Source organism: Phaethon aethereus (genome assembly GCF_964289735.1).
Source record: "Phaethon aethereus genome assembly, chromosome: W".
NCBI classification, from domain to species: domain Eukaryota; kingdom Metazoa; phylum Chordata; class Aves; order Phaethontiformes; family Phaethontidae; genus Phaethon; species Phaethon aethereus.
In genome coordinates, this window is record NC_138581.1 from 11,921,933 (window position 1) to 11,943,661 (window position 21,729).

General features: G+C 37.4%; 1 protein-coding gene across 2 annotated transcripts; it reads left to right on the forward strand.

Annotated features, from left to right (window-relative positions):
• Positions 1 to 1,784: 1,784 nt before the first annotated feature.
• On the forward strand, positions 1,785 to 20,783 carry LOC309415233 (heterogeneous nuclear ribonucleoprotein K; the record flags this gene model as incomplete). Of its 2 annotated transcripts, none has more annotated exons than XM_082012687.1 (14): positions 1,785 to 1,833; positions 2,727 to 2,824; positions 4,222 to 4,278; positions 5,743 to 5,786; positions 6,717 to 6,789; positions 7,373 to 7,486; positions 8,612 to 8,740; positions 9,259 to 9,566; positions 9,895 to 9,949; positions 13,677 to 13,727; positions 18,205 to 18,226; positions 18,301 to 18,383; positions 18,840 to 19,009; positions 19,772 to 20,783. In XM_082012687.1, 14 exons carry the CDS (start codon positions 1,785 to 1,787, stop codon positions 19,803 to 19,805), a joined length of 1,287 nt encoding a protein of 428 aa, XP_081868813.1. In that variant the 3' UTR covers positions 19,806 to 20,783. The 2 variants fall into 2 exon arrangements, with proteins under 2 accessions (XP_081868813.1, XP_081868814.1); XM_082012688.1 differs by having other exon boundaries at positions 19,833 to 20,783.
• Between the last annotated feature and the right edge of the window lie 946 nt (positions 20,784 to 21,729).

The following is a 21,729-nucleotide window of genomic DNA, read 5'->3' on the forward strand; positions in this document are numbered from 1 at the left end:
ATCTCCCAGCCTTCTATACTCATGTCCGTGGCCGCTTTATCCTTTTGATGTTTTTAAAAACATTGCGTTAGTCAATTTAATCCCGCAAACTCGATTTATACAACAGAGCACAGTAACTAATTGAAAGCATCTTGTCCTGAACACTATATTACACTTCGTCCCCCTACAGCTCTAAAATTTTTGGGAGGGCCTCAAGTTGCGCCAGGGGAGGTTTAGACTAGATATTAGGAAAAATCTCTTTACTGAGAGAGTGGTCAAGCATTGGAACAGGCTGCCCAGGGAGGTGGTGGAGTCACCATCACTGGAAGTATTCAAAAAACGTGTAGACGTGGCACTTGGGGACATGGTTTAGTGGGGTTGGTGGTGTTGGGTTGATGGTTGGACTTGATGATCTTAAAGGTTTTTTCCAACCTTAATGCTTCTGTAAATAGAATAGGGTCTAGAACGGCTAGCCATTTGAACCTGGTGAAATTTCTCTTCCCGCTTCCCCCTCCCCCCAGCGCTCTGGCAATGTCTGTTGAGACTTGGCTATTCTTTAAGCGGCGCTTTTCCATTAGCTCAAATTAGGGGCCTGGAAATACTAGCATGTGCTGGGAAGGTGGCTGTAGAAGAGTGCATGCCTACCGGCAGTGCTTCCTGTTAGCCTGCACAAACAGGGTAACTGTTACAAATTGACAGATGATTGAAAGGATGTTTTAAAAACTTAAACGTACCTCACTTTTTCTTCGTGGATACGTGAGTGTCAATTGTTTGTTCAGGCTATGGAAGTTGAGCAATAAAATTCAAGGGGGGGGAAAAATAGCGTTCTTTGGCTGTTATCTGTACAAATGAATTTTTAAAGAGAGTAAGGTGCAAAATTGTTCTGCCTGGACTTCTAATGTGTTTTACAAGTATTCTCACATGGACTTAACAAAAATAGATCTTGAAAGAAGTACCTGTTTCACAAAGTCAAAAAAAGTTCAGCTGCTTTTAGGATTTTTCATTCATGTATGCAGAGGTTATGTATAACTACAGTGTGGTATTTTTAACATATTTTTTTCTAGTGTGGCTTGTGTGTAATTTCTTTTGTTCATTTTTTTCATATGGAATGGAAGGTATGATAGAATGCCTGCTACTAAGTTGATTGAGAACTTATAATACTAATGCTGGTGATTTATAATAACAACTTTTTATTCTGAATTGTTTAGAACTAAACAATAAGCAGATTGATACATAGTGTCTCTTAAAAAGGAAATTCAAGATATGTATTCTATAACATGCTAAAAATAGGAATCAGATAATCGTTCGCTTTAAATATCTGAAAATCATTGCCAGTAAATGTAATTGCTTAAAACTAGCAAATGCTTGAAAACTGAGCAAGTCCAGAATGATTCAGACTGCAATTGTTTATCTGTAAGTTTACAGACTTGATTATTTCTTCTCTTAGTGATGTGTTTGGCCTTGTTATGTTTTCTCATTTATAAGGAAAAGCTTTGTAGCAAAACCTCAGGTCAAACCCCCATTTTTAGTTGTAGTGAGAATCGGACCTGTAAGTGAACAGAGCCTGATCTGTGCTGTTTTCATAGGCTTCTGAAGCAGTAGGTTGTTGGGTTTTTGATCCTACCCAGAACACTTGAGTTTTGTTCTGCAAGTGTATATAAAAAGTTCTAAAAGCAGGCATCTCTCTCTGTTTTTTCCCTTTAGTACGATGTATAGTTTGCCTTTTTTTTTCTTCACAAAATAGATGTACTATCTTTTTTTTATTCTGCAACAGGTTTTATCTGCACACCTGAGAATAAAAGGTAATGGAGACTGAACAACAGGAGGAGACCTTTACCAACACAGAGACAAATGGTAAATTTTTTAAAGGGTTATTTTATTTTATTTGGGGGGGAAAGAACCTTTTTAAGTCTCATTGTTTCTAGCTGTTTTGGAATGCTTTAACTGTATCAAATGTTTGTATTGGCAGTATTTTTGCATTTAATCTTTTAATTTTTAAGTGTCCCGTATGGTTTTACATGGTTTTTATATCATGAATATGTAACTTTTCTTTGGGAGTATTTTAGACATGGCATAAGTAACTAAAAGTTATAACTAAGGATTTGAAAATATTTGATAGCTAAATATTCAGTACTTGTCTGGTCAGTGTGATCATGTACAAATACTGTCAGGCATATCTATTACTGTATTTTATTTATTGCGGTTGTTACTTTGAAGGAGTTTATATGTGAAATATCTCTAAATATTAGTTAAACAAAAAACTTTTTTGACATAATTTGTGAAGGAGAGTTAGGGCATTAGCATTGAGTTGATTCATGCCAGTTTTTCAAAGCTATTTGAAATACTGCTTTCCTATTGTTCCACCAGTATTTCAGTATTGGACAAACTACTTTTGATCTTTAGGGCTTTAAGGTTTTCCCAATTGTAAAAGAAATACTAGGTAGGTGATTCAGCACTGCTTTAAACAACATGTTGTAAATTTTTCACTAAGTTTGCAAAATTCTCATTTCAACTGTAGTTCATAGATTTGGAATGAGTCTTCAATAATTAATTGATGTGTAGGCTGATGAAGTAAAAACCTGTTTCTGTGCTGTAGATACTTGGGGTAGATGTCAGAAGTTAGCGTCAGGCTAATAGGAGGGAATGCTTCATTAGGAATACAGTGCATAAGCTTGATATACAATTTTATCATGACTTAGAAAGTTAAATATATGTTTGTGTTTTCCCCCCCATGGACCTGTCTACAGGCAAACGTCCTGCAGAAGATATGGAGGAAGAACAGGCCTTCAAAAGATCTCGGAATACAGATGAGATGGTTGAATTGCGCATCTTGCTTCAAAGCAAAGTATGCTTTTTCAGAATTGCTATGTTCCTGCTTATACCATTGCTTAAGACAGTGGTGACAAAGTGTATGTTGTGGTGTATGTTTAGAAAGAATGTGTGCTTTATTTAAAATAAAATAACTTATTAGGAACATTTGTAAGTGTGCATGAATGATAGAAGTGTATTGCAATGGTATTATCTTCAATACATTTTTTCAAGGATGAGCCCTTAATAATCTATGGGACTTATCTGATTTAAAAAAAAAAAGTACTTATTGAAAAAATAAAGCAGTAGAAATTATAAGCCACTTTTCTTATGTTTGAGTGAAACGTAATTGTTTCCAGGGGGATGACTGTGCATTAGTTTTTAGAAAGCAAGCAGTTTAGAGAATGATCAGCTTATGACTGTGAATTAAATATGCGAGGCAAGATGAAGACTTCCTCAGGATTTTAGTAATTTTCCCAGATTTAGTAAGTCTGTATGTATCAACGGGGGAAATATGGGAGTAATGTTTCAGGGATTGCAGTCGCTTCATTGACTAGCATAAATTGTCATAGTAAAAATTGCTATTTATTAATCTCCTTTAGTGTTTCCAGTCATTACAGATGTTTGTGCTGTCTGAAGTAACTCAGTCTTTTTATGTCAGGGCAGGGGAATGTTACCTTAACCCTGCGTGGCACTTCTGATGAATAGTCAAGTTACGTGGAGTGCTGCAATATGTTTGTGGTGCTGTTAGCATCATGTATGAACTGCATAATAAAAGCAATAATTTTGCATATAGTTCTTGAAATAGCCTGGTAAAAATGTAGTTTTACAGTTGCCCCTCTTGAATATCTGAGTTTATTCCTGTTGATTTTTAGCAACTGGAGATTAGCAGTTGTTTATATTGGCTTTACATTCTTCAGACTGTACCTACCTGAGTGGTCAGTTGAGTTACATAGGCTTAAACCAAAAGTAGCATTTGAAATTATCAAATGTTTGGAGTGCAAAAGTAAAATTTGTAAACATATTTAAAAAAAAAAAAAAGTGTGATCAAATAAATTAGGAAAATCCTTGACCTACATAAAATGCATGGAATCCCATAAGGTATTTTTTCAGTCATACTCTAACTATGAGATGGTTTTATCACAGGCAGAATTGCCTGTAAACTTACATTTGAGATTGAAATAATATTATTGAGTATTTTTATCTCTTTACAAAGTTCAGTGGTAAGACACACCCCCCCACACCCACCCCCCGTAAAACCATGTCAGTTTATGTTTCAATTTAATTTGAATCTTTCAAAAGCAAAACAAGCCCCACCCCTAAATGCATCCCACAAGGTAATGCAGAAATAGATACATTGTTCTTAGTCTTCAGTTCAAAAAATGTAGTCTGTGCTGTATTAGTGTAACATAACTTCTGAAAACTATTTTCCAGAATGCTGGAGCAGTGATTGGAAAAGGTGGCAAAAATATTAAGGCACTTCGTACAGATGTGAGTATATATGAGTTTGAATATTAATTAACACCAATTCTTTCAGAGCACTACATTGAAAACTTGATTGCATACGTTTCTAGAAATTGAGAAAGTAAAATCTAGACAATAATCTAATTATAAGCCGTTTATAATGATTGTTAGAGATAACTTTAGTTTTTCAGTTTGTGTTGTAATTAAAACCCAGCTTGAGTTATGCAGGAGGAGAGGTTTATATTAAACCTCTTTGCTTTCAAACAGGGTTTCTCTAAATTACATACTTCAAATGAATTAACATCTTTAATTAGAAATATTGGCAAAGCTTAAAACCCTTAACTACTGTTTCTCATATGTGTGAATCGGTTATAGTACTATTGAAGACTATTGCAGGTGGCTGGCTTAACCCAGTGATAGAGAAATTCTTTAACTTCCTTTTAAAAAAAAAAAAAAAACAAAACCACCCATAATTGTCTATCTGTTCTTACTTTAACAGCTTGGACATAAAGCACCAAAACATTCATATTAAGGTTGCATGATTTAAATACAGGTATAGAACAGTAAAGAAACATTTTATTCTGTTACTTGGAAGCATTTTTAAATGGTCATGACTTATTTACCTGTTCATATTTTATAGTGGGTTGACTCTTGTGATTAGACACATGTTCAGCGTAAACATTATGTATTTATAAAACTTGGCAATGCTTCTTAAATTCCATTTGTTTACACTCCTGTACTCTAGCATCAGCTACAGTTTCAGCAATTTTTTTCAAGCAAGACTGTGTTCAACATAATATTTGCTAATATATCATTACAGAATCAGTTCCATCTAAGTTCACAAAATATAGCAACTAGAATTGAGGATTAAGCTGAAATGGTCAGGAATCATACATACAGTTGCTAACTTTGGCAGGTAGTGTTTTTGTTTAAGTAAATAAATACATGCATCGCCTAAGTCCAGATAATTTAATTGGTCTGGAATACTAACTTTCCCAACTCGCCCAAGGTTTCAGTAATATGGATCTCAACAGTTTTTGTGTCTACATTCATGAGCCAGCCTGCTACTGAAACATTATGTTAAAAGTAACAAGTAGTTTAGTCAGATCAAGTAACTCATTAAGATCCATACTGTTAAGCCACAGTTGATGTAGCAATCCATTATTGTGTTAGTCTTCGGAACAACTTAAGCTTGCTTCATTAACTGAGAGTAATGAGTATAGTTTGTATAAATTAAAATTTATTGCTTTTCCCCCTTTTCCCTCTCCTTGTTTTTTTGGCCATATATCTTCGTTACCCATGTACTGGATCGACTTGCCCCTGCGTTGCCCACCATGACGTTGGCCCATCCGCCCCTGAACGCTCATGTGAAAACTCTGGTTGGCTATGCCCAAAAATGTGCTCGTTGCCAAACGGGTACCATACTTGACAACTTCTGATTGAATACCCATGCCCAATGCCAACATCCACGAACGCCAATGACCAATGCAGTACAATGCAAGTGTTTCAGTCCCAGACAGCAGTGGCCCCGAGCGGTATGTCCCAACAGTTTATGCCTCACTGCCTGATTAGAGAGAGAGAAATGTATTTTATTACCTGCCTTTTATATAATTAAATAGTATCCCCTTATAGACCGTGTATTGTTTTTTTTTTTTTTTTTTTAAAGTTTTCTGTCTTATTTTCCCCATTAAGTCTTTTTGTCACTGAACTCTTACGCGAGTTGGCCACCCAAACAGTCCACTAATTTTATTTCAATGGAAGGAGCACAGCTTCAAGTGTTGCATATTCACTGCATTATAAATCAAATTGTTTCAAGAGTCTTGCTTTGTCTTTGTGGCCCACCTTGCTCCCCCCAACATTGTCTGTTCATAATTATTTCTGATGAAATACTAACTCTAGTTCACTTTCCTTCACTTCTCATTTGTGTTATGTTTTTCGGGGTGTGGGGTTTTTTTTTGTTTTGGTTTGCGTTTTTTTCCCTTGTATTTATATTCCTTTTTTGCAGAGCCCATTAATAATCTAATTTCTAACTGGTCTCTCAACCTTACTCCAGATATAATGCTGACCATTTGCATATCCCCACTTTTTCTACAAGAAGGTGTGCCAGTTTTATCAATGTAATGGTGAGGGTATACCGAATTAGTGGTGGTGGGGAATATTCACTTCTACTTTCAGTTCTGCGTCGATTTCTTGCCCACTTAATCTGGAGCCCTCCCACAAGCTCTCACTTTCTCACTTGCTCTCACTGTCTTTGCAAGACCTACCTAGTCTTAAATTCATCATGCATATACATTGGGTATAAACAAAGATGCATGTGTTATAAATCCAATTAACAGGTTTATTTTGAATGGGGAATATTAATTTGAAGTTCTTCTGTGTAGTCAGTCTTGTTAGAATTTTGTGTATGATTATGAATACTAAACTTTTCCACTTTCTCCATATTTTCTGACACTGGCCTCTAACAGCATCTTGAGTATAAGTGCAGATACAGAGACAATTGGAGAAATCTTGAAGAAGATTATCCCTACTTTAGAAGAGGTATGTCTCTTATGTTTGTTTCTCCAGATGTATAAATTTAGATTTTCAAACAAGATAAATCTAGGTGATTGTGTGCTATTTTTAATATGTTAAATTAGAAAATAAAACCCAGTCTTTTTTGAAAGGAGGCCTATGGCTCTCAAACTATGTGTTGTCATTTTTTTTTTGTAGAGGACAGAGACAATCTGTTCTTAGAAAATTAATATTTGGAACAGCCTCCTTCCCTTCAAAACACCCATCTCCTGACTTGTTTAGTCCCCAATTTGAAGTAGCTGTATTGTAATTGCCATCCTGTCTTGGCTTTGTAAGCAAGTGTGTTGCACTGTTTGATATCTTAAAATTTTATGCAATAATAATAAAAGAAGGAAAACTAATTTGACATCATCTCATGTTGAGGCAAAGTACTTAAACAGGTGTCATTCTATCATAGCGAATACAGCATTACAGTTCAGCAGCAAATTAAGTCATACCATGGTGTTTGGAGAAAAACCTTAACAAAAAAAAAACAAAATTAGTATTTTGATTCCCCCTCTCCTTTTTTTCCCGACTAATATTTTATTCTTTCCTTGTATGCATCTTACAGTATCAACACTACAAAGGTAGCGACTTTGACTGTGAATTAAGACTTCTAATTCACCAAAGTCTAGCAGGAGGAATTATTGGTGTCAAGGGTGCTAAAATCAAAGAACTCAGAGAGGTACTGTTTCCTATTCTTTTCATATTCTGCTTTTATTCTATAAACAAATTATGTTTTTGTGTTCGTAAACAGTGAGTGTAAGCATCTGTGCAATAATTCCTTCCGAACATATTTCATATGTGATTTCTGTGTTCTGAGATCAATCTGAGTTACTTATTACAATTTTCTTGCAAAAAGTCAGAAATAAAGTGGCTGTTGGTGATAGAACCTAGAACTTCTTATAAAGCTTTTAAGCATATTAGCTTATTTTTTAAAATGAAAATGCTATTCATCACTCCTGGAATAAACTGCTGAATAGGATATATTGGTGGTGTTGGACATGGAAAATGTTTTAGTGTGGATGCATCTCCATAAACTCTAATGATGATAATTTAATAGATGTTTGAATATTGCTATAAAAAGGTAGTAAGGGGTGGGTTTTGGGGTAGGTTGTTCTTGGGTGGGTTGGGTCTTTTTGTTGTGGGTTTTGTTTTGTTGGGGGGGGTTTGTTTGGTTTTGGGTGTGTTGGGAGTTTTGGGGGTTTTTTTTAAGTTCCATTTCCTTGAAGACCACTGTTTCCTTTGTGAAGGACCATTCCTTGTGAAGAAACGAGATTTTGTTCTAAAAAGTTAGTGGTCTCTCTGAATCTAGAGTGTTGTTTTCTATCCTTTCCTGGCATTGTGTCAAAGGCAATTCCAGGTCAGTTTAGGCGTAAGCTACTATTTGTGTGGACTGAGGAAGGCAAGATGACTAGTACGAAGCACGTTTTTATGACATATGAAGGTTTATATAACCTGTAAGCTTATAATGGATATGTGGTCCTTTTGCTAATATTTGTTTAAATGACCATGTAGACGAGCCATAATTGAAAGATTTTTAAAAATGAACTTTTTCCCTCTTCACTAGCATTTCATACAAACTGATGTCATTGCAGGCCTTAAAAATATAAAATCCTAAGATTAAATTTGTTGTAAGAACTCAGAAGTAAGCATTCACTTAAAATGACTGGAAGTTTAATGGTCTGGTTTGATTGTTTCTTTAAAAATGTTTTAGTGTGTGTCTTACCCATTTTGTTTTCAATAAGTTTATAAAATTGTTTAAAATACTTCTATTTGAAGATTTTGAGGTTTTTTTTCTTCTCAACAGAACACTCAGACCACCATTAAGCTCTTCCAAGAGTGTTGTCCTCATTCCACTGATAGAGTGGTTCTTATTGGTGGAAAACCTGATAGAGTTGTGGAATGTATCAAGATTATCTTGGATCTTATCTCTGAGGTAATGTGTCTTAAACTTATTATTCCTTAATTGGTATTCATGAAAGTTGGGATTATTTGGATGGAAAATTATCTTTCCATTTCAATTTTGAATTCAGTGCCTCTTACTTCTCGAGTAACAAAATAAGTGTTGGACTGTTAGCACCCTTTGAAATTATTCCTGTTTTCTAGAATTGGGATGTACCTAATTGGAGAGGGAAGCCATTTTTGGTACCAGTGGACTGTTAAGTCATGCTTTACATATCAGTAAAATAAGAAATTTTAAATTGGGGAGGAAGTGAGACAAGTGTGTGTGCCACCCATCGGTAACAGCAGTTTCTCTATCATAGTTAAGTTCTCAGGAAGCATATCACCATCCCTGCCTTTCTTATCAGCTTTGTGAAATCAAGAATGTATTCAGAATGTATAAATTCTTATTTCTACATTTAATATAATAATTTAATGAAATATAATTGTAACAGTCAGTGCTAACTGGGGGGGGGTGTTGTTGGTTTTGTTTTTTTTGTGTGTGTGTCTTAGTCTCCAATTAAAGGACGGGCCCAGCCTTATGATCCCAATTTCTATGATGAAACATATGACTATGGTGGCTTCACAATGATGTTTGATGATAGAAGGGGACGTCCAGTAGGCTTTCCAATGCGTGGAAGAGGAGGCTTTGATCGAATGCCTCCTGGTCGTGGTGGACGACCCATGCCTCCATCAAGAAGAGATTATGATGATATGAGCCCTCGCAGAGGACCTCCACCACCTCCGCCAGGTCGTGGTGGCAGAGGTGGCAGCAGAGCTCGTAATCTTCCTCTTCCTCCTCCACCACCACCTCGTAGCGGGTAAGTTGTTGCATAAATGCATCGTACAAAACTCAAGTTGAGTAAAATTTGCTGAATTGTGCTCATGTTTCCAGGACTTGTTTCACTCTCCATGTTGGTAGTGATTATGCAAGATTGAGTGTGCATTGCACCAGAGAATTTCAAAAAGTATTTTAATTTAATTATTTCTGCAGTGTAGCAGTCTATCAGGACTATGGTCAGTAGTTCTGTAATTTTATTTTATGTCATTCAGAAATTCATAGTTGTGTGCAAATCATGAAAACTTGAATTAGAATATATGAACTAGTTTATAACATGAGTCACGTGCTGCTGCTTTTTCTCATTTTAGAGATCTTATGTCTTATGACCGAAGGGGTAGACCTGGAGACCGTTATGATGGAATGGTAGGAGTTAAAATTCATATTGTTTTGTTTAATAAATAGTTATCACTTTGAATATCTGAGGAAACTGTTCTTGAATACATACATTTAAGTGTGGGGCATGTCTGCTTCTGATAAACTGATATCACCAAACTGTTTTGGCCATACAAACAGTCCCCCCCAAGAAGACGACTGTTTGGGGTGTAAAGGGTATTTGGGATGTGATCTGCTGCGTGGTTTTGGTTTGTGGGGTTTTTAGTTGGTTGGTTGTTTTCCCTACCTGTCATCAACAATGGAATAGAAAGTTGGTAGAGCACAGTCCCTGCAGGTTTTATTACACGGACCTTCTTTTAAACTTTTCCTTTTTAATCAGGATGACAGAAATAAGAATTAGGAGGCTTTTCAGATCAAGAAAGCATGTCAGAACAATGTTTTCTAACAGATGTTAGCAGAATTTAAGAGAACATGAATAATATCTATAAAGAGCTCTAGTTGGTCTGGCAGATGATTGCTTTTTCAAATCAGTTCTTGTCTTTATGCTGATTTCTATGTCTGCAAAAAAAAATCTACCGTAATTCCAAATGTTTTGGAGCTAGGGCCACTGATAAGTTGAATTTTAAATGAAATTAGGTACATTCAACCATGTTGGGAGGTGGGGAGAATTAAAAGAGGCTTAAAGATACTCTTCCATGTTGTACTCTGAAATGTGACTTCCTGGTAGTCATTTACTGTTGTATCTTCTTTCCTGGGAAGAGAAATTATAGGCATCTGGGAGGTAAATCTCTGTGGTTAACAACCTTTTTTTCTTCCTGTGGCACATTACTTAAGATGACAGGTTAGATGAGATTTTTTTTATTTTTCTTTTAAATGAATGGAAGAGAAAGAAGTGTAGAGGAGCTATGAAATGGGCTACCTAAATGAGATTTACACATTGCCTCCTTCTGGGAAGAAGAGGCAATTACTTCCAGTAATACATACTGGAAGTACATATTACGAGGATGTCAAAATTTGGGCACCAGAAGCCTAGCAGAAATATTGAAAGGCACTTAAAATTACCAAAAACTAACAAAAAAACACCAAACACCACCCCCAAACCCAACCCCAAAACCGCCAAGTTGTCTATACTACTCTGGATCTTAAGAAACCAGAAGAATCATGAACTATACCTCTAAGATCCCTTATTCGTATTCTTGTGTTTTCAAAGCTCAGTTTTTGTGTTTTCATATTTGCAGCTGTTAGAACCAGTGTCAAGGCATATAAACAGCAGCCTGCCCTTCCTTGGGTATCTGGTTGAGCGCAATCTTCAGCTTGGGCAATAGCGTGTTATAGTTCTGTTCCATTCCATCTGAACTGTCTGACTTTGATCAGGTTGACCTTGGCTTTCTTGACGTGAGTTCCTACAAATAAGTGGGAGTCATCTGCTCATTTTCCATGTTCTGAAAAGCAATTTTATTTCCTCTTCACAGTGGAGCTGCTCATGGCTTTGGCTGCTTTATGCACGAGTTTCATAGCCTGCCTACAATGAGGAATGCTTTCTGACACAGATTGTATTTAATTTCTAGTTTTAGCTAGCCATAATCCCAGTATCCTTAATTGTATAAGCAGATGAGAAGTCTTTCCATGGATTATGAGGCTGAAGCTGGAAGTGTCATGCCAGAAATATAAGGTCTTCTTGAGCTACTATGCATTTCATATAGAAACCTTTCTCTAGCAAAAAATTGAGAGTAAACCAGCATTGTTGTGGTTTGTGAAGTAATGCATGGGAAAGGCTACTTTCAGAGAGCGCGAATGCCATTTACATAAATACATTAAAAGGCAAGAATAGATTCTCTTTTCAGACCAGCATCTTGGAGATGTTGAATTTACAGAAATCCTCATTTTCTGCCAGTTCTCTTCTCTGCTAAAGGCGGAAAAATTCAGTAGTTAAAGACTTGTAAGATAGTGAACCAAGACTGGATGGTGAAACTTGAATTTTCTGAGATGCAACAATACTGACAGCCTTGTTAATTCTAAGATGGGAGGAAAAAATAACTTGGAGAGAGAGAGATATAATCTCTATTCTTGAGGCATTTTACTGAAAGACACACATGCATTGTTTCTCTTATTACAGAGGTATATATTTTAGGTTATAACTACTCCAAATCAGATGTGTATGGACCATAACAGCTATTTTGATAGCTGAGAAAACATGAATGCATTTCCACTATTTCTTTTTTAACAACCCCATCCCCATGGGTGCTTTAGATATACAAATGCACAAAAACATACCGGGGGGGGAATAAGGTGGAGAAGTGAATATAAAGCCATTTAATCCCCCCCCCCCCAATGGTCAATTCCTAATACTTTCAAAGTATTTTTAAATTTGAGTTGAGAACTAAATCAGAATGTCTGTTTAACAGTAGAGTGTATATTCAGACATCTAATCTGGTTTTGCTCATTCAAATGATTCCTACTTGATATTTTTTAACATCATATATATATATATGTGTATATACATGTCCGTATAAGAATTTCAATAAAGGTACATACACTAAAAAATATTAGAAGTACTTCGTGTGTAAGAGATTTGACATTAAGGAGCACGTAGAAAAAAAAATCAGTGAAGAACAGATGTTTGACACATCTTATTTATCTATATAAATACTAAAATAAATTAACAAAACTTCACTCTTCTGAGCCAATCCCTTAAAAATAAGGGGAAGTTACAATATGGAATTTGCCATCAGTTAGGATTGCATGTGTATTCTTTCATTAGATGTAAGAAGTCAATAAATTCTTATTAATATTATGCACTTTGTCTTATCCTGTCAGTGTTTCAATTGGTTTTGATTTCATTTCCATTGGTTACCAGTAGTAGCTAGCACAAATGAGTCTGTAGAGAAGAAAATTCTGTTATGTATCTTAAGTTATCCTGCACCTAGTATTTTAGGAACTGTTTTTAAATGAGCACTTATATTTTAATGTTCTATTCATGTTGTGTTGCACATTTTAACCCAGCAAAGGCCTTTGCCTTAATAGTAATTTAAAGTGGATTCTACAAATTATATTTTTATAATTGTTTGTTGATTTTCCCCCCCAACTTCTGTTGTAGAATTCTGAAAGAAAGAAATGCTATATATCACATTAAAAAAAAAAAAGTCATTTATTTCCAATATAATTAGGCAGTAGTAGATTGTTAGTTTAGCTATTGGCTGTATGAGGTATATGGAAATGAATTAATAAAATATGAGAAGCTGTGTCCTTCCTGCTTGACCTGCTGTTGTAGATTGTAGATATATCAATGACAGTTACTTGTTTTATTAAATGCCTTTTCTGTGTTTTGGGGGGTTTTTTATGCATGACAGAAATAGAAGGTTTTAGTATCTGAGAATAACATCTTTTAGTATATAGTACAGTTTCAATACTCAAAGGTGTTTTTTAAAAAAAAAAACAAAAACAAACTGTTTGAGCTTTGCTCTCCCCTTAGCTGTCTGATGCTCTTCGTAAGAGGAAAATCTGTTTACACCACTGAAACAAGGAAGAAAGAAGTGTGACCAGTTACCGTTCCCTTGCAGTGAAAGTAAAAGGGAGTAAACATTGTAACTGGTCTATATCATGTACTTTTGAGTCTTTGTAGTAGTTTAAGTAGTGCAGAAAAATGTTTCTCTATATTGGTATGTATGTGTTTGCTTGTCAAGTTACCTATAAGCCTCCATGACATGGACTTAATTTGGATTCATTTCCTCTTTTCCTCTTATGTTGTGCCTGGAAGATGATGCAGTGTCATGTGGATGCCTGTGATGACATGCAGCCACCAGAGTTGGTAAGAGTGCTCATGCTTTTATTTGACTGGTTTAATAGTTGTTTTTTGAGAAAAATCATTTGAATTTGTCAAGTGATTACATTCAATCTCAAGAAATTCCAGTTGTCAGTGGCAGCTTGCACCTACTGAAAAATCCCTAAAGTTGTCCTTCCAATTTGGGTTACTGTCAGTTTATGTCCTGAACAGTGAATCCTATACAGGCAGTTAATGTTCCACAATGGAAATATGCAGCAGCACAGCTGAGAGAGAGGCTTTTCTGGTGTATTGCCTCTCTTGTACTCTATTTTAGTGTTCCAAGTTGTAACTTTCACTGTAACTCTTGCTTTTCAGTACCCTGTAGGTGCATCTATTTAGGAATATGTTTTATGTTAACTTCATCGTGTTGTTTTCTCCCGTTTCAAACAAGGAATGTTAAAAATAATTCTTTACTTATAGTTTTGGATAAACTGTTATGCATTACCTATCCATATATTTGAAAATATTCCATTTGATTTGTGTTTATCAAACTTCTTACTCTTAGGGGGTTTAGGGAGGAAAGTTCAAAGTGTGTCAGCAAGTGTTTATGCTGTCTAGAAGATGGCAAAGTGCTGCCAGATATTAAATGTTAGTTCCTAGCTTACATAAACACTGCAGTTATAATTACTCATCTGCTGTCAAGTTCATTTGCTGTTTTGTAGTCTGGGGAGGAGAAGCAGCAGAAAGGGTCAAGAAAAGGATTGTTCATTAAAACAAGTTAGCCCGAAAAAGGGATTCCCTGTGCAAAATATCAGCAGAAATAGGTGGAAGAGTATGTGTGGAATATGCAGCTCTGATCAGCCTCTGACTTAAGTTCTAAGCAGTGTCTTTCATTCTCTTATATTTTGCACTCCACTGCAAGCTCTATTATGTTGTATTATGATCTGTATTGCTAAGCAACGTGATTATACAACACAGGTTGCTTAGAAACGGGTGATCAGCTGAACAATTTTTTTTCTGAATAGCTTCTGCTTTGATGTGGCTTCAAAAAGCAAGCAGGTAAATAGCTTTTTGGAAAAAGTTGTTGCATTAAAACTTCTGCAAACAAGTAATTCACACAAATTCCTGTATTTCAGCAATACAAGTTGAATTCTAGAGAAGCATGCACATCTATTCTCTGCTTCTACAGGAAGATATTAAAATGTGTGTTTGTGCATTTAGAAGGCATTAGATCAAATTAAGCAGCTGATATCAAGTACCAGTCTACAAATCTGGAAAATAAAAGCAGTCAGGAGTGCTGTGTTGCAGTGATTTGGATTTGGTATATGGTAGTTTTAGCAGAACAGCAGTAAGTGCTGTTCTGCTAAAACAGTAAAAGCTGTAAGTGAGTGCTTATGGGTAAGGATGAGGGGGAAGGCCAATGAGGCAGATATCCTGCTAGGAGTCTGTTACAGACCACTCAACCAGGATAAAGAGGCAGATGAGACATTCTATAAGCGACTGGCAGAAGTCTCGCATTCGCTGGCCCTTGTTCTTGTGGGGGACTTCAACCTACCGGACATCTGTTGGAAGTATAACACAGCAGAGAGGAAACAATCTGGGAGGTTCCTGGAGTGTGTGGAGGATAACTTCCTGACACAGCTGGTGAGTGAGCCCACCAGGGGAGGTGCCTTGCTGGACCTGCTGTTTACAAACAGAGAAGGACTGGTGAGAGATGTGGTGGTCGGAGGCCGTCTTGGGCTTAGCGACCACGACATGATAGAATTCTCAGTTGTGAGGGAAGTAAGGAGAGGGGTCAGCAAAACTGCTATCATGGACTTGTGGAGGGCAGACTTTGGCCTGTTCAGGTCACTGGTTGAGAGAGTCCCTTGGGAGACAGTCCTGAAGGACAAAGGGGTCCAGGAAGGCTGGACAGCCTTCAAGAAGGAAATCTTAAAGGCGCAGGAGCAGGCGGTCCCCATGTGCCATAAGAAGAGCTGGCGGGGAAGGCGACCGGCCTGGCTGAACCGGGAGATTTTGCTGGGACTCAGGGAAAAGAGGAGAGTTTATCACCTCTGGAAGAAGGGGCAGGCAACTCACGAAGAGTACAAGGATCTCGCTAGGTCAAGCAGGGACAAAATTAGAAAGGCAAAAGCCCAGCTAGAGCTCAGTCTGGCTACAGTCAAAAAGGATAATAAAAAATGTTTTTACAAATATATTAACAACAAAAAGAGAGGCAAGGAGAATCTCCATCCCCTACTGGATATGGCAGGGAACATTGTCTCCAAGGACGAGGACAAGGCTGAGGTACTTAATGCCTTCTTTGTCTCAGTCTTTAATAGCCAGTCCAGGTATCCGCAGGGTATTCAGCCCCCTGAGCTGGAAGATGGGGATGGAGAGCACAATATACTCCTCGTAATCCAGGAGGAAGCAGTCAAGGACATGCTAAACCACCTGGACACCCACAAGTCTATGGGGCCTGATGGGATCCACCCGAGAGTACTGAGGGAGCTGGCAGAGGAGCTTTCCAAGCCACTCTCCATCATTTATCAGCAGTCCTGGTTAACAGGGGAGGTCCCAGAAGACTGGAGGCTTGCCAATGTGATGCCCGTCTACAAGAAAGGCCAGAAGCAGGATCCTGGGAACTACAGGCCTGTCAGCCTGACCTCCGTACCGGGGAAGATTATGGAGCGGTTGGTCTTGAGAGTGCTCACAGGGCATGTGCAGGACCACCAAGGGATCAGGCCCAGCCAGCATGGGTTCATGAAAGGCAGGTCCTGCTTGACCAACCTGATCTCCTTCTATGACCAGTTGACCCGCCTAGTGGATGAGGGAAAGGCTGTGGATGTTGTCTACCTGGACTTTAGTAAAGCCTTTGACAGCGTCTCCCACAGCATTCTCCTGGAGAAACTGGTGGCTCGTGGCTTAGACAGGTTTATTCTTCGCTGGGTGAGGAACTGGCTGGATGGCCGAGCCCAGAGAGTTGTGGTGAATGGCGTTAAATCCGGCTGGCGGCCGGTCACAAGCGGTGTTCCCCAGGGCTCGGTTCTGGGACCGGTCTTATTCAATATCTTTATCGATGATCTGGATGAGGGAATCGAGTGCTCCCTCAGTAAGTTTGCAGATGACACCAAGTTGGGTGGGAGTGTTGATCTGCTGGAGGGTAGGAGGGCTCTACAGAGGGATCTGGACAGGCTGGATCGATGGGCAGAGGCCAACTGTATGAGGTTTAATAAGGCCAAGTGCCGCGTCCTGCACTTTGGCCACAACAACCCCATGCAACGCTACAGGCTTGGGGAGGAGTGGCTGGAGAGCAGCCTGGCGGAAAGGGACCTGGGGGTGCTGGTTGACAGCCGGCTGAACATGAGCTGGCAGTGTGCCCAGGTGGCCAAGAAGGCCAACAGCACCCTGGCCTGTATCAGGAATAGCGTGGCCAGCAGGAGTAGGGAAGTGATTGTGCCTCTGTCCTCGGCACTGGTGAGTCTGCACCTTGAATACTGTGTTCACTTTTGGGCCCCTCACTACAAGAAGGATGTTCAGTTGCTGGAGCGTGTCTAGAGAAGGGCAACGAAGCTGGTGAGGGGTCTGGAGCACAAGTCTTATGAGGAGCGGCTGAGGGAACTGGGGTTGTTTAGTCTGGAGAAGAGGAGGCTGAGGGGAGACCTTATCGCTCTCTACAACTACCTGAAAGGGGGTTGTGGCGAGGTGGGTGTTGGTCTCTTCTCCCAAGTAACTAGTGATAGGACAAGAGGAAATGGCCTCAAGTTGCGCCAGGGGAGGTTTAGATTGGATATTAGGAAAACTTTCTTCACTGAGAGGGTGGTCAGGCATTGGAACAGGCTGCCCAGGGAGGTGGTGGAGTCGCCATCTCTGGAAGTGTTTAAAAAACGTGTGGATGTGGCACTTCAGGACATGGTTTAGGGGACATGGTGGCACTGGATTAATGGTTGGACTTGATGATCTTGAAGGTCCTTTCCAACCTAGTGGTTTTGTGATTCTGTGAATTAGTGTCAGGATTGTAGCATAGTCTGAATGGAAAGACCAATTATGAAGTTATTAGAGTTGACTTGGTTTTTCCTCAAGATATAGATGGAGTAGGAGGGTTGACAGTTACCAGGTAAACGTCTTGTCCCAAACTGAGACTTTAATTTCTCCTCAGCTGTATAGGTAGTAGTAATAAGGCTGGACTCTGATCTTTTGATTTGAATGTTAGTTTAGTCCAAGGGTCAGGAGTAGATCAGCATCAAGAGCTGTTTACCAGCTGAATTGATACGGTTGCTTGGTAAACTGGTATGGCTGGATCTTGAAGACTTATTCTTAGAGGTTTTAACAGAGCAATCTAAGAGGTCCTCATGAGATATTCTCCCCCCTCCTTGTTCCTGGTCTGCCCTCTTCCCCAATTTACCTTTAATGATTAAGATTGTGGGTTAGGATTTTTGCATAAAATAGGTTCAAAGTTAAAGGTATGATACTTGAGATGAAAACATGTTAATGAATCATGGCTATTTGTTATTTAAGGGTTTTTTTTCTCTTTTTCTTATAGTTTGAGGGTGGCTCTGGATATGGTAAGTTTTTATAGAAAACTTTGACATGCACTTCATTTAGTCAGTAAGAGGCTTGATGCATACATTTAAATCAGATTATTCTTACACAGGGGGCCGTGGTTCATATGGAGATCTTGGTGGACCCATCATCACAACACAAGTAACAATTCCCAAAGATGTAAGTGAAACTGACTTGTTTTCCACTTGGGTTTAAATAAATAAATAAATAGAAAGTCACAGCCTTTTCTCAGACTATGTAAATAAATCAAAAGTATTTGGGATGCTTGACAAGTACTTTTCATATAAAGCAAGTGTTTCTAAATCACCAAAAGCTTATTACTAAGGATGTTTGTTTTGTCTTCACTTTAGAGATGCACTGAACTGTTTTTTTTAATTGTTAATATTCAATAATAGAGATGGTCTACATAACTTGTTTTTACAAACAAGCATCTGGTTCTTCCAACTTTATCCCACCTGTGTTTATATAATAAATATTAGAGGATGTTTTGAGACTGTAAAAGAGTAAACTTCCATTGTAACTCTTAAAACTAAATTGATGGAAGCTACTTGAACAGTACTGTGTTTTTGCAGAGAAAGTTATATCAAGAAACGAATGCTTTATTTTATCCCCTAGTTGGCAGGATCTATTATTGGAAAGGGAGGCCAGAGGATCAAACAAATACGTCATGAGTCGGGAGCTTCAATCAAAATTGATGAACCACTAGAAGGCTCAGAAGATCGAATAATAACTATTACAGGAACACAGGACCAGATACAAAATGCTCAGTATTTACTGCAGAACAGGCAAGTTGAAGCTTAATGCTGTCCTTCTTGTCAGTTTTAAACTGACTTTCCTACTGCTACATTCTAAAGCTCTTCTCTGCAATATAGTTTTTAGAAGGTAGGATTTAAGTAACTATTGAACCTAGCTTCTCCAGTGGTAGTTCTGCCTTGATTCTCTTCTCTGTTGTAATTAAAATGAAGATTCCCTCAAAACTAATCTTCATGGAAGACACCTTAACCAAGCAGTCCTCTCTGGTGAAAATTGCTGCAAAAAAAACTACTTGTAATAAATCGCATAGAACCTGTAGAAAATATAGAAGATTTCAGTGGACGTTGGTCTAGTTCTGTGTGGAAGACTAGTGATTTTGTTGTTTTTATATAACTTAACTGACAACAAATCACAGTCTGCCATATGGCACAGACCATGCCTCTACAGGACAAGTTGAAATCATTTGGTGCTGTTATGCAGCATTTCACACTTTGCTGGCATTACTTTCTCTTCTGCCAAATATTAAGAGTTTTGAACTCGATTTGCTTAGTTTTGCTTTAATAACATGTTGGCTATCATGGCATTTGTTAATGTTTAACTTGAATGTTTGGCTTTAGATTACTAATATTTAGATGTTCTTAAAATAATTATATGCCTATAATTATTAGCCTTTTTTAATTATTTACTTTTACATGGGAATTTGTAGTTTAATCTTTAAGAATACCATTGTGAATATTGATGCAAGATGTATGGTCAATCATTCTAATACATGCTTTTTTCTTTTTCTTTTATAGTGTGAAGCAGTATGCAGATGTTGAAGGATTCTAATGCAAGATTATTTTTTCTTTTTTATAGTGTGAAGCAGTATTCTGGAAAGTTTTTCTAAGACTAGTGAAGAACTGAAGGAGTCCTGCACCTTTTTTTTTTTTTTTTTTGGGTTTTGTTTTTTTTTTTTAAATTTCAATATCTGCTTCTGTTTAAAAAGCCAACATTCCTCTGCTTCATAGGTGTTCTGCATTTGAGGTGTAGTGGAATCTGCTGTTCACCAGATGTAATGTTTTAGTTCATTACAAATATTTGGGGGAGGGAAAGGCCACACAAGACTTAACACTGAAATTTTGAAACAGCAGCAGAGTGGATTTTATTTTTGTTCATTGTTGGTGGTAAATTGTAATGATTTTTCTTTAACTATTGTGAACACCCTGCTTTATGTACACTTTAATTTTCTTCTTTTTTTTTTTCTCCTCCCCCTCCTTTTTTTTTTTTTTGAGGGGAGGGGGGGAAGACTGGTCATCCACATGTCCCTGGCATCCTTCAAGAGCAGTGTGCAGAATGTAACGCTCTTTTTTTAAGATATATTTTATGATTTTTTTAAAATAAATTTAGTGAACCTATTATTGGTGGTCATTTTTTTATATATACATAAGGTAATATCTAAAATGCATACATACTCCTCCCCCCCCAAGAAAATGCATAAATGAAAGTTGCTGTTAAGCTTGCTCTTCTGCTTCTTTAATATAGATGGTGTTACATGATTTTGGCAAATTAAAGAAACAGTGTGAAAACAGTGGCTCAGCTTTGATATTTAGGGAAAAAAGTACTAATTAATGCAAACGTTGTGTGAAATTTGACCTTTTTTTGAAAGTTTTTTGGCCCTCTTTGCAGTACATTCATATATATACAGTGGTGACAGTATATAAATAAAATATTTTAAAATTTTGTGATGCCACTGAGTTAACAGTGGGATAAATACACCTGGTTCTAGATAGCTTGCTTAATGCAAATAACAATGTTAAAAATAGCAGTTGGTGTATCATTAATGAATGAATTGTAGTTTTCAGAGCTTTCATTTGTGTCAGGTAGAAACTTTTATGAACTGACAAATTGGCAGTATCTAACTTGATTTTCATTGTATACAGAACTTAAACTTGTTTGGTTTCCCTGTTTGTTGAATTCCATAGGAAATATTTGTGAGAAAGTAAAAAAGATAAAGTACCTCTTGATATTTCATGTAATACCTTGGCATTTGTATTTATAGTTTAAAAGTTTTAATTTCACTTCCTAAATAAAAACAATTTTAAAAATGCAAAAGAACTTTGTAAATCTGAATGTGATGGATCCAGATTAAGTGGATTCTTTCACTTTGGGGGTGTGTGTCTAGAACATTTTACTTTTCTCATCTTTTTGAAATCTATGGGGTAATTCCTGTCATAATAAAGAGCTACATTTACCTCCTTGCCCTTTCCCATTACATTGTAAGAGGTGACCTCCTTAGCAGAGCTATAATCAATCCAAAACCTGCTTTTGTCTAGGACAACTAGTTGGCAGTTTTCCCAGTGAATAAACATACATGTAGAATTAGCACTTCCTTGGGAAAGGCTGAACATAAGTTATATGGAGAAATCGGCAACCTAGAAAAAGGTGAGAGACAAAATGCAAATGAATTAAGAGAAAAACGGGTGCAGGATTTTTTTTTTCTATGCACTTCTACACTGTGTGTGCAGGTGGTTTGTGGGGTTGTTTTTTTAAAATATTTGGGGGGGGAAGGAAAGCTGCACAAATATCAGTATACTAGATAATAATGTGTTTTGTTTTTTCTTTTTAATCATCTGCATCTTTTAAGAAGCTAACCTAGTCTTACAAAGAAGTTGAGCACTGCTCTAGCTTTAGTAGGGTTTTCTTTAAGGTTTCCTTAAAACCAACTATGTATGATTTCAGATGAGACTAAGGGATTCCTGCTGTAAACGGAACT